The 13,958-nt window shown below is 34.6% G+C and overlaps 2 protein-coding genes across 2 annotated transcripts in view; one reads left to right on the top strand and one right to left on the bottom strand.

Moving 5' to 3' along the window:
• Window positions 1–13,958, top strand: part of LOC144565255 (protein SULFUR DEFICIENCY-INDUCED 1-like) — an 89,837-nt gene that overhangs the window by 31,438 nt on the left and 44,441 nt on the right. The gene's annotated exons all lie outside the window — the stretch shown is intronic.
• On the bottom strand, window positions 6,102–12,378 carry LOC144565253 (glycine-rich protein). The gene is made up of 4 exons (XM_078314962.1): window positions 11,654–12,378; window positions 10,981–11,156; window positions 6,794–6,871; window positions 6,102–6,698 (listed from the first exon to the last, which is right to left on the bottom strand). The coding sequence occupies exons 1-4, from the start codon at window positions 12,267–12,269 to the stop codon at window positions 6,285–6,287; spliced, it is 1,284 nt and encodes a 427-aa protein (XP_078171088.1). The 5' UTR covers window positions 12,270–12,378; the 3' UTR covers window positions 6,102–6,284.

The raw sequence follows: 13,958 nt of genomic DNA, 5'->3' as shown, positions 1-13,958 counted from the left end.
TTAACACAACCATAATATTCAACACACAAATATATCTGTCAAATCGCAAATGATTTTCGCCGCTGCTCTTCAATCCAAATCGCAAATGATGAAGATTAGAGATGATTCGTCGTGTTCTTATTTTGAAAATGAAATCGAATATTGTAAAATAAAATATCGAATCATGTAAGTTCTTAAATCAAAAAATTCAAATCGATGACATTACAAAAGCGATCTATGTAATGTTGGATTCAAATATCAAATTCAAAATAAAAAATTTAAATCAGACATTGAGATAAAAAATTTACAAAATCAGACGAAATCGACAGCTGATCTGTTAGAACAGATTAGATCAGCTTCAAAGTAAGATGCGATCGTAATCGGGATCAGATCCGATCACTGTTGGTTCAATATAATAATTCAGATTTCCACTAAGAAGAGGCTCAGATGTGATCGTAATCCTGCCAGTAAGATTGCATATAGTTCATATTTCCACGAAGCTGAATAGAATAATTCATAAAAAGTAGTGCCTCATGGAAACGAAGAAAAAAATACGAATAGGTGGCAATTTAAAGCGGCCAAGAATTAAGTGACGCACGATGGATTCAAGAATTAGGTTGGAGATCTATCGGAGAGAAGGCTGTTGAGGGGAGGCCGTCGAAGGAAAGGTAGTCGGCAAGTCGAAGGGTGGATTGGTGTGTCACCACCGCCAAAGGATGACGCCCCACAAGCAAGAGAGAGATGGAGACTAAGTTTTGTAACTTACGTAAGGAATTGTAGGAAAATGAAATAGAGACAGAGGTCGTTAAAGACAATTGAACCAAGGAGTGGATAAGGTTGTGAACAAATGGTGGACAAAGATCTGTGGACAAAGACCTTTTCTCAAAAAATAAATATGCTTTGAATCAGAGTTATTGATCGCCGTTCAAAATTCACTTCTAGGTAAAACATAAAATATTGCGATCCTTCTAGTATATTTAATTTCTAAAAAGTTATATCTATTTTTAAAATTCTTTTTGAATAACCATCATTTAAAAAATTAAAGTTTTTTAAAAAAAAAATAGATACAACTTTTTAGAAATTAAATATACTAGAAGGATGACAGTATTTTATGTATTTACCTAAAAGTGACTTTTGAACCGGGATCAATAACTCATAATCCAAGCATTTTTATTTTTTTTCAATAACACAAAGAAATATATTAATTTTTCTTACAGTCGCGAAAAATCCGGCCTGAAAAATATTGATCCGGGTTATTTGTCGCGGTTTTTCTAATAAATCAAATTATATTGTGTTCCATCTATTTTCAAAAAAATATATTAAACATTTCTAATATTTCAATATAAAAAATAAATTAATGTTTTGTAAAAAAAAAAAAAAACTGGTGATAATTTCACTAGTTTTTTTTCTTGAAACCAGTCAAAATCTCACTGGTCTCAATTCTTGAACCGGTAAGAAAATAACTGAAAAAAAGTTGGAAAACCGATGAGATTTTGACCAATTCGAACAATTTTCGAAACCAATGCAAAAGTTGGTAGAATCTGAAATTTATTATTTTTCTCGGGATATTAATAAAAATTTTGGACCTCACCTACCCCTCGAGATCTGATTTCCTCTAAAAAAGATAATACCGACCTTTTTTTTCTAAAGCAGATACAAATATCTACTTTTAATCATCTTTATTAGAGAAAATGATTATATTCTCCGTTCCAAAATCTTCTGTGACCCATTTCTTTTCTTCTTTATTATTGATTTCTTGTCACTTCTGGATTCTGGTTTTGGTCCACAGTATCTATTTTTCTCTTTGAGGAATAGAGAGAAGATGAAACTATTCTGTTATTTTAATATTGAGTGAGTCTATGGTACTATGCATATCACGGGTTGTTACCGTGCTACGGCTCTATATTCGAGTTTTCAAATCCTAACAGTCGATCCGAACCGTTCATCTTGTTCTCCATATTAATATGTGTTTGGAGACCAAATTTTACATTTTTTGAAATTTTTTTACTATTTTTTTAGATATTTAGAAAATCACTTGATCTGAAAATTCTGGACCATCCAAAAACAGTGATTTTCAATAAATCTAAAAAAATAGTAAAAAAATTTCAAAAAATGTAAAATTTGGTCTCCAAACACATATTAATATGGAGAACAAGATGAACGATTCGGATCGACCGTTAGAATTTGAAAACTCGAATATAGAGCCGTAGCACGGTAATAAATCGTAATATGCATAGTACCATAGACTCACTCTTTAATATTTTGTAGGGAGAAATTGACACTGTATTGATTATTGAATCATCTAATATAAAATAATATTTACATTCCGAATAGTACAAAAACTAGATTATATTATTTCCATACTATTTTCACATGCTAATCGGAATATTAACACATAACTATTCGGCTTAGTATACAAGCATTGAAAGGTTTAATATTTTTCAACCTAAATGAAAACCCAAATAATCTACTGTTTAAAAAATAACATAATTTTCTTAGTTGGCAAAAAAAAAAAAAATTCTATCATAAATGTTTCATTATATATATCAATGCGTACGACTGCATGCGTATATAAAATGTGTAAATTATTAACATCATCTTTGTTCTTATTCTCAGACCAATAATAGCCACGTTAATTAATCATTTGACGATACAAAGAGTATTGTTAAGAAATGCACTAATTTCTTTTTTGAAATTAACTTCCAATATAATCGTATATTATATTGTCAAAAATCCACAATAACTAAAATTTTAATTGTGCACGAGCACACTACAAAATAAATTATCTCAAATTTACAATCACCTATGGAAGAAGAATTAAAATGCAATCAGGAAGTAACGACACAATTCGCGATAACTGGGCGAATAATTTGTGTTTATTTATTTTTTTCACGTTTCCGAAATCCGAACTATTCATTTGTCACTGTGTCAGAAGCCAAAAATGCATCTATACTCTTCTAAATAAAAACCAAAAGAATTCCCAAGTATCTCGCTGCATCTATTATTAGGTTGAGAAGAAAAAAAAACCCAAAATTGGAAGTGTCAGCCAACCCTTAAAAATTAAAATTAACTTATAATTTAATGTTATTGTGTCCTTAATTTATGACGTTTCGTTTACATAAACGTCACATGTTAAAACTATTATGCGAAAATAATTTATTTTATAACAAGGTCAACACTTATTATTATACTTCATACTCCTACTGCTAGGGGTGAGTAAATCGCTCATAACTCGCTCATTAAAAGCTCGCCTAAACTCGCTCATTTATCCGCTCATTTAAACTCGCTCATTAACAACTCGCTCACTTACTTAATGAGCGAGCATGAGCATGACCCAACTCGCTCATAACTCGCTCATTAAAAATTTGTCACATCTAATCCCTACCACATTTAATCCTATGTAATTATGTGTAACATCAATCTTGCCTCATTAAGATTGATAGATAGTGAGCATAGTTTCATATTTAATTCTGTGTAATATAGTGAGTACAATGTAACATTTAATCATGTGTAATATACTAATATTCATAGTTTCATATTATTATTTTTTTGTAAATCGGCAGAACCAAAACCTCCACCTAAAGCCCCAAAATAAGTAATAGTCATAACAACTCGCTCATTTAAATGAATTATGAAAATTTGTTGGATTTTGTTATGATGACTTTTAACAAATTTTGTTATGCGTGGGCACACTATATAATTTTGTTATGAGTCATAAGTCATAACTCGTGAGCCGCTCATAACTCGCTCATTAAAAGCTTGCTCATTTACAACTCGCTCATTTATCCGCTCATTTAAAGTCGCTCATTTACTTAATGAGCGAGCATGAGCATACCCTAACTCGCTAATGCTCGCTCATTAATCACCCCTACCTACTGCAAAAGGGACAGCGGAAGACTGGATCATAGAGAGGGAGAAATATATTTTTTAAGCTTTTTTGAGCCAAAGTTTAGACAACTACCTCCCCCTATCTACAACATATATTTATGTTTTTAGTGTTTTGTGATGATCATGCTCTTTCTTTTTTATATTATCAAAATTTAAATTGCTAATTAGAAACGCGAGTCGATGATATTGTTCTATAAAATAATAGTTCTTCATGTGAAAAAATTCGCAAAAGTTTGTTTCGTACCCATTCAAAAGTTAAAAAAAAAAGAAATAAAAAGAATCAGCAATTCGCTATAATTAATTTGATGTATTGTTTTGTAGGAGTTTTCCTAACTTCAGATGCAGGAGCGGACCCACATGGTGCCTGCGTCCCTTTGAGTTTTAGTAGATATTGAAACGTTCTAATCGACTTTATTTTCTTCTGAATTTTTTTTCCGTTCATCGAGATGTTTGATTTGTAATTCACTTTAAATTTAGGATTAAAATTAAAATAATTTTTTTTGAATTATGATTGATATTTAGAATTATAGATTAAAGAATCAGAAATTACAAGTCAGAGTATTAGAAAGTATAAATTAAATTATTTTTTATCGAATACCTAATTAGTTAATGGGTTTAAATCTGATTCAATATTTTTTTTTTAAGTTAGTTGACGAGATGGACTTTGATATTTACGAATTTTATATGGACGCCTTACAAGACTAATACACAATTTGCGTGGAATTTGAATGTGAAAATATCAATAAACAAAACGTCGCGACAATGAACCAATAAATGCTTCTTCTAGGATGATTCTAAGAACAACCAATAAATGTTTCTTCTAGGATGATTCTAAGAACCAATAAATGTTTCTTTTAGGATGAATCTAAGAACAACAAGGAGACTCAGCTAGAAAATATCCCAGGCGACTGGTTCCAAGCTAATAAAAAAAGTAAAAAAGAGAACAGGTGTGTAAATAATAGTATCCGCTTGAATATTCAGCGTACACTTGCCCTCTCTGTTGCTCAATTATTAAACAAAATAGTGTAAACACATGATAAACATAAATTAATGAGGTAAATTCTCGTCTCCTGGATATAGATGGCAATATACAAATTGCATTGACGGTTGTCGGCGTATTAAACAAAGTTTAATTTAAATACCGTCGTTATACAGTGTGACTTGCCTACTACCATGATTACTTTACAGAACAATAATTGTGTATTGTCTCATGATGCATCATGAGAAAATTCTGGATCACTTCAGTACACATTTGGGAAAAATATGATCCAACGACACGGGAGGAAAGTAGAGTCAATATTTTTTTAATCTTATTATTTCAATTCGGCCGTTTGATTTAAAACAGTAGGATCCTATAATTTTGTTTTTTGTTTGGAAAAGTAAGAATTAGTAGGTGATACTAATCCGAACAAGATACCGAGGCTCTTCATATTCATATTGTAGGCCCAACCAGTGCATAGCAGACAGCCCACTATTTATGAGTTCCAACTTTGATAGCCCAATCAGTGCATAGCAGGGATAGAATTGTTACGGCCATCACAGACACAAAGACTCGAATATATTTAGAATATAAGAGGGTCCACTTTAATATTCGTGTAAATTTATTCTAGACGGCTCGGATCTAACATGGATTTTTTTAATTTAGAAATAAAATATTATTTTCCAGTAGAAAGGGAAGGAATCGAGTTGATTTTCGAAATACAGATAACATCGGAACAATGCCTAGGTGCAAACTTCTTACACCGGATGGATCTTACAGTTCAAGCAGTTTTACGACTCAGACTCCAAAATTAGGGATACTTAATTTTATTACACCGGAAAAATGCTTGACCCGTAACAATGATCTGGTGTCAGAAGTTTGCATTGTTCCAGTGGTCCTCCGAAAATCAACTCGATTCCATTCCCTTTCCACTAGAAAATAATTTTTATTTCTAAATAAGAACAACAGAATCTTTAACAGGACGGGAGGTACATTACGTTGGCACGTATTAGCTACCTTTTCAATCGAAAAAGAAGCGATCAGAGCATTTTCAGTTCCAAAAAAAAAACACCAAAACTAAAGGGCCTGCCTGGATCCAAAATCTCATTATGCATTTCCATTTTACATGCTCATCTCAGGCAGGCTTTAAAAGAGAGGCGCTCAAAAACTTTTCAATCCAGAAGCAACGAGAACTTTACTTGGACCATTGCCAATATATAATTTAAAAGAACCCAGGAAAAAAAGGTTAAAAAAGAAGAAAAAAGATATATTAACGCAAGTACCAGAACACGCCAAGATTAGTCTAAACTCCACATATCAAAAACGACCCACATAATTTGAGTCCTACATTTGACAGCCACCCCTAGCATTTAAATACCAATCGACCCCAAATTTGGTGTCAAATCCACCAAACCTGTTTAACCCATTCAAATCCAACTCAACTTGTAGGCGCAAGGCCTTCGGAGCCTCCTTGCCTGTTATACATGGAACCACCACCGACCGACCTTCCACCACCACCTCTTCCCCTATTGTTATAATAGCCTCTTGGTTGGTAATTGGAGTCCTGGTAATAACCCCGCCCACCATTAGAGTAACCTCCACCACCACCACCTCTGCCACCGCCGCCACGGCCACCACCAGAACGACCATTTGGGTAAGGCCGCCTACCACCACCACCTCTGCCACCACCACGGCCATTTGGATAAGGCCTCCTACCCCCACTAGTTACACCTTGCTGATCTTTTGGGACGGAGTCTGCATGGACCTGGTCCAGCATGTCAGCTTCTCCAAAGTTCTGTTGCTCGCTCTCGACTGGAGGAAGATCGCGAGGGCTTACTTCGTCTACCTCATCCTGCAAGGGGCCAAATGCCAGTTTAGACAAAGTTGTGATAGAATTAAATACAATTGCTAAGAAGTTATTTTTCAATGGTAATTTATTAAAATTACCGTCTTAGCTGGTTCATCAGGTGCTATTGATTGATGCTCTGTGTAGGTCTCACTGGATTGAGAATTCTCTTGCTCTTCCTGAAATTTCATTAGAAAAAGTTTTTAGAATATAATTCTGCTACCATAGGTGCCTGAAAATCACAATGCTATCATTAAATAAGATGCAACTAGTACTACAAGTCACATATTTCAATCCCACAACTGACTATTCTATAGCAGTACGGAACAGTTAACTCTGCCTGTGCAGAAACACCTGTCCCAAGCTAGGATAAAGGAGTAGGGTCGTGATAGGCGTGGCAAGCCAACGATAGACCAATGATCGAAAAGCAGCCATTCTCTCATGAGATGAAACCCATAGATACTTTATGATTATGATTGGGTTTCATTTCTAACCTACCCAACTTGTTTGGGACTAAAGACTTGGTTGTTGTTGTTGTACAGAACAGTTAACTAAATTCACATCACTGCCAATTTTACAAATGCAGCAATTACAAAAATATTATAGAATTTGCATAATCAGTTCCAAGTATCAAAGTCTGGCACATGCCCTTTTTGACAAAAATGTTTCTATTAATTAAGCAAATACTTCCCCGCCACAAATTTGGAACTTTTAATAGATGAAGAGTTAAATTCTCAACAAATAAAATACCCAAAGAGCCATTGAAAAATAAACTCCAGCAGAATGCATGCAAGGAAACAAAAATAGTAACACACAGTCCAAAGAGGATATCGAAAGGCAATCTGGTACTATGATCCAATATAACAAATGAATTGAAATGCCCACTACAATCTAAGCACCAGACTTGTGAAGAGAAAACAGACAAGAGGAAAAACACATGGCTCTGAAAATCAGAATAGGAAGCGGAATCAGTAAATTGACCATAGAACCGGAATCGGATGAATCGGTAAGAGTCGGCCAAATCAGATTGGAAACTCGGATTTTTTGGAACAAACTTATTTTGTATTTAAAGAGGGAAATTAATTATAAAAAAATTTGTTGATAGGAAAGCATATCATGTAGATACATAGTTTGTTGATAGTATAGAAATTAAGCTAGAGATTGCAATAATAGATAATAAATAATTGTGAAGTCTTGAACATCTATCTTTGCATTATGAATCAAGTTATAATTCCCAAAACAAACAGCTAACCACACGTACACCGTGTTTTTTTAATATTTATAATGCTTTAAAGCTTCTCCTTTCTGAGAAGCATCTATCTTCCTCTCCCAAATCTTTTTGATGGCCATACAAAAATACAATGGGAAATGGAATTGACGAACTTCCAAATCCACTGATCAGAACACACACAGCCAACAAGAGTCAATTATATTTGGCGCGATTTGGAGCAAAATTTTGCTCCAGCGAGTTCTTGTGCATAACGGTGGAATTTGGCAAGAGTTCATTTGAGAAAAACGGTGGCTGGTTCCCGTTTCCAAATTACCCTTCTTCGCTCCAGCATATCCTTTCTTCCTATCAGACCTCTTGCAATCAGATCAGCTGGCGCCCTGAGCAGCTCCAATCAATTCCAAGAGAAGGAAGAGCAAGAAAAGGAGTACAACCAGCTTTGATCAAGCCCTTTGGTAATTTGTTGTCTAATTGATTGCATCTTTCTATTTAAGCAAATACCAAAATTGAGATTTGTATTTCAGTATTGGGAACTTAGCATAGAGTTATGACGATCTTATATTTTATTAAACTACCTAGATTCACTCGCGGCCCCTGTTTTTTATTAGAAGTTTTAACAGCAAACAGCTTCCTCACGGTAAGATTTTGTATCAGATATTCACTCACGGTAAGATTTTAACTAATAGTAGAGGCCTAAACACCTCATCATTGGTATTCTAACTTGTTTAAGCATAAGGTATCATGTTTTTATTGGGTAGACAAGTGATTTGCAAGATATATAAATATAAAATAAGAAAAAGAATGTAATGGTACCGGTGTTGGTAGAGATTGATGTACAGATATTGTTTCTTACAAGTTTGACACATTCATCCTACTTATTAAACGGTATCAAACTTCAGGTCCTCTTACATTCTGATTTCACACTAATCAAGGTTAACATGTATACCACTTCTCAGTCAATACCAGTTTGAATTTTATTGTGTATCAGGATGGTAGAAAGACTATTATTGTAGCTATCGGGAAAAGAAAATCCTAATCAATAAAAGTATTTTAATCCAGAGGGGAGAGGAGAGAATAAGAGGAGGTGAGTTTCGCATAAAAATTAAACGCAACATTAGTGATTTTGTAAACCCTGATTTGGGGAGTAGAGGAATAAATGCATGACAATGCAGAGAAATCAAGCATTAAATATTCTAAATAACAATTAAAGAATTTTTATAGAGAAATAAATGCATCACAATGCACAGAAAAACAACAATCATTAATATAATGATTACAGGGACAGATAAATTTACCAAAGAATATATATGAACACTAGCAATCGTGCCCGTGCACAGCAACGGGAGCAAATTATGTAATAGAAAACATTAAGCTCCTTAATAAGGAGGAGAGATAATTTAAATCAAATTTGTAGAGAAAAATAGTTAAATATTATATTTATCTACAAGATAACATATGTGAACTCTAGTGTAGTGGTAAGAATTTTGGCACCAACAGAACCCAACTGGGTTCGAATCCCGCCTTCAACAGAAAAAAAAAGAAAAAGGGTGCGCGGTGCACAGGCTCGGTCCACAGGTGCTGTGCGTGATTCAGAGGCGCGGTCCACGGGTGCGGTACGTGGTCTACGGGCACTGGGATCATATGTGGCGCGACCAATGCATACGTAAGTGTTGAAGCTCATAATTTGAAAATTTCATCTATGTGTGATCTGAAAATTCAACGGCTGAGCATCATTCCGAAAAAAAAAAAGTAAATCAGAACCCTTGCAGGATCTAGACATTAAGCTCCTTAATAAGGAGGAGAGATTTATAAGATTATTAGCTAGGGTACATTCCACACTAGTCCAATAGATGTGTTTTCAATGGAAATATGATTTATTTCAGAAATTAATACAATTGTAGCTATCTGGAAAAGAAAAGGCTAATCAATAAAACGAAGTATCTTAATCAAACAAAATCATCCAGCCTACTAATAAAAGACTCATCTATTCCCTTAGAATTAGCTCCAGAAGGAAGTACGTGGCCGGAAAGTAAGGAGTGGGGAGGAAAACAAAGGCCTGACCGGATCTGACCGAGGTCGGTTACTCGCTCCAGAACCGTAAATTTTGGAGGGGAGGGAAGGAGAGAAAATGGGAGAGGAGGTGAGTTTCGCATAAAAATTAAACGCAACTCCACTGATTTTGTAACCTCCAATTTGGGGTGTAGAGGAATAAATGCATGACAATGCACAGAAAAACAACAATCATAATACAATGATTACAGGTAAGGATAAATTTACCAAAGAATACAGATAAACCTAATGATGTGAAGATTGGAGCTTCCTATTAGAAGGTAGAAACATACTATCTAAGACAATACTTCTATTCAATGTTACTAATCATTAGTAACGGTAGCAAACAAATATAGCAAGAGACCTAATATTGGTAGCATACTGATACAATACCTCCACGGCAAGGCACAACTTCCCAAAAATTTTGGGTATGAGATATTTAATAGTATGATTAATTATTTTAGTTTTTAATGTAAGCATAATTTATACTCAAAAGAAATTACATGAGTGCATTCCTTTGTTATTACTAAAAGAGTTGTGGCACGTGGAAGTTAAGAAGGCAGCTCAGTCAACTTTTTTATGAAGAACTATTACAATTTATAAATGCTAACTATAGATTAGAAGAAACTGAGAATGCCAAAAAAACAATAGCACATTTGATAATATATATAAGGGCAAAAGAAAAATTATAATTCTAAGCAAGTTACGACAAAGTTTCTTAATCAATATGAGCTACTTTGTTTGGTGTTCAAGTTTGTTCCAGATTTGCAGCTGATAGTCCAAGTTTGAAAAAAGATGCTCCACAGCTCTTCCCATCTCAATAAATAGGAAAAGACCGTAATGCCAGTGAAGCAATTACAGGTCTCCCGTCTGAGGATATATCAGATATTGACCTGATATGAGGATGGCAGCTTCGGTGAAGCATCTGATTACAAGCACTAAATTCACAAACCAATCACAACAAAAGAAAAATGCAAAAATATACTTACAACGTAACATATGACTGATTACCTTGTTATCAAGAGTGTCTATGTCCCCTTCAGCAGTTTCTGACGGCACGGTGCTACCTTCAGATATGTGAAGCTGGCCCACAGCCGCAGCAACTTCAACTGGAGCCTTCATCTCTGGTGTGGCAGTGAAGAAGTCTGATGAGATAATCTTCTTCAACTTCTCCTTTAATGCAGCATCTGCCAAAAATGGAAACAGAGATGATACACTACGTAATTTTTTTTCTCTGGCACAAGGCATGCAAAACACACTTCAATTCCCTGAATTATGTGCGTCCAATTCCCTGAATAATTAACATTTTCAGTGCAGGGATAATGTCACACGAGATGCTTGATCGGCCAGTTGCCAAACTCAATATCAAACAAATAAGGCTAGTACCAAATCTAAACTAAAAGAAGCTAAAATAGGAAGTTCATTTGCGAATAAATTGAAATGAACTAAACAACAAATTCTAAAAATCAAAGTGTATTCACAGACTACAATAGCTGTATACAGACAAATCCACTTGCAATTTTCACAGGAAACAGCATTCACCTCACACTTGCAATTCTAAAGTTCATGCCATATCAGATATTAGCCAGAGCAATAATAGAGATGTTAAGCATTTTTAAACACTGTACTGTATCGCACTGATGTTACTAAAATGGAAATTGAAACAAACAAAAGAATCACTCACAAGTAGCAGGCGCCTCAGGATTGATCGGCTGGTCTGAACTGGAGATCCAGAGCTTTGCATGGCTGATACACGCCTCAAGGGCACTCTTATGTGAAACAACCTCATTGACAGGTCGTGAGGTCACAAGAGATCCCAGTACAGATATTAAGTTTAAATCCTTCTCGCTCAATAAATCGACCTCGTCATCGGTCACGTAATCATAAGTCAGGCAGCACCCCCTCTCATGGCTACGGGTCAGCATCATAGCCGTGAACTCACTCTGCGACCTGACATCGAATAGAGAACCGAAATACACCAGTCGCAACAAATCCTCAATCAGGTCGTCTGTGTTGACAGATCGATCCGACTGCTTGGGCTCTTGCTCCGGAGTCTGGTGCAATTCCTCCGCTAGGGCTGAGGTAAGCGGCGATCTGAGTTTCTCTAACTCGTCAATTAGAGCCGTCACGACTGGCTTGGAGCGAAGCACCTCCTCTTGCTCCTTGTTGAGGGTTTTTCCATTAGCGAGCGCCTCCTCCATTTGGACTATGCGGTTGTACTTTTTACGCAGGGCACGAATGCGTTTGGAGACGACGCTTAGAACGGGGCCATCGGACGACGACTCGGTGGTGGTCGCCATTGTCGGTTGAGTCGATTAATAGGGTTTCTAGGGTTTGGGGGTGGGAAGCTCTCTAGGGGTTAATGGCGATTGCTTGTGGGTTTCGAAGTAGTGACGGCGGATTGGGGTTTATAGAAATTGGAAGAGACGGACAATATCAGAAATTATTAAATGGACCCGTTCTTGGCTTCTATGACCAGTAGGCAGTAGCTGCTGACGTGTGATATAAATTGAATATTCAAGGAAGTGGGGCCGTTTTACAGTGGGACAATTCTTTGGGCCTACCTATCTAAACCGAGTCCAATTAAGTGTTATCTAAGGAGTCGGGAAGAGAAGGGATCTATCTGCTGGGTTTTTGATTGGCTTCACCAACAAGGCAACAATGTGTCTGGGATGGATAAAATCATAGTACTTACGGAAATATATCTGCTGTTATTCTAAAGGGATAACAGGACCCTGTTATTCTGATCCCAGTCATTAATTTTTGTTGAGATTCGTGTATAAAAATTATTTTTTCTTGAGATTCGGACATGGAAAATTTGGAATGGTTGAGATAGTAATAACAGGATCCTGTTATATCTTTGGAATAACAGCAGATTTATTTCCATAACTTACAAGTTAGAAGTCACTTTTTTTTTATTTTTTTTTATTTGTGGCAGATCCATGGGAAAAACGGTCGTACTTTTTTATACCAATTTTTTACTTTACAGGCAATGTGGTTTCATAAATTATTTTGGAGAAAATTGTCATGTTTTTGTTTTATGAAATTTTTTAATAATATTACGGATTAAAAAATTGCAATTTGCAAAATATCCTTTTAGTCTTATTATATAGAGAAAAACTTATGCTGTCTGCATTTGGCTTATATAAAGTTCAATGTGATGAGACGAACCCATGTAGTGGTTTTTTTTTTAAGAGAGATAAAGAGCCAGATTTTTTTATTAATATCCAAAAATATTATAAAATTTAACAATATACATTCATTTTCGGAATAATTCCGAATCTGTCCAATTCGAATAATTATTTTTAAAATCCAGCATCTTTTTTCGGAAAACAATTCTCCATATTGAAAGGTCTATTTCTGGAGAATTTTTCTCTGGATTTGTTTTTTTAGTTAAATATAAAATATTATGATTTTTTTTATTGAAATATTAGAAATATTTTAATATTTATTTGAAATAGATGGACTGCTATATAATTGAATTTATTACAAAGACTACAACTGTTAATCCGAATAAATATTTTTGTAGGTTGAATTTTTTGCAGTTGTAAGAAAAATTAAATTTTTTTTTTGTGTTATTGAAAAAATATAAATATTTTGAATATGATTTATTAATTTCGGTTCAAAAATCACTTTTGAATAAATAAATAAAATATTGTGGTCCTCTAAAGAGTTAAAATAAATTGTTCGAATCTCATTCTACGAGATAAAATTTTATAAAATAAATTAATATGTATTAGCATCACCCCAAGGTCCAAGGAGCCATTGTAACTTGCTCTTCCAAAGAGAAAATATTTTATTTATAAAAAAAAAACACTATAGAAAGATGGGGAAAATTTTACAGATTCAAAATTCAAAGATTTTTTTAATTTTTTTTTTGATACCTTGATGGTGGCTATCAAGTGTTATTACAACATATGGTAAGATAATAAAACAACTACATCTCAAAAAATTCCTTTAGCCATAATTTTCCTTGTTCCCAAGCTCTC

Source organism: Carex rostrata, chromosome 14 (assembly GCF_964058835.1).
Source record: "Carex rostrata chromosome 14, lpCarRost1.2, whole genome shotgun sequence".
Lineage (NCBI taxonomy): Eukaryota > Viridiplantae > Streptophyta > Magnoliopsida > Poales > Cyperaceae > Carex > Carex rostrata.
The sequence above is the reverse complement of the archived record's forward strand: the minus strand, read 5'-3'. Positions and strand labels throughout refer to the sequence as shown.

Bases quoted from the DNA above. Each gene is read 5' to 3' on its own strand.
- LOC144565253 (XM_078314962.1), bottom strand. From the start codon at position 12,269: ATGGCGACCACCACCGAGTCGTCGTCCGATGGCCCCGTTCTAAGCGTC. The intron at 6,872-10,980 runs GTAATCAGTCAT...ATGAAATTTCAG, and splicing joins TAGACACTCTTGATAACAAG to GAAGAGCAAGAGAATTCTCA. The intron at 6,699-6,793 runs GTAATTTTAATA...GGCCCCTTGCAG, and splicing joins CTGATGAACCAGCTAAGACG to GATGAGGTAGACGAAGTAAG.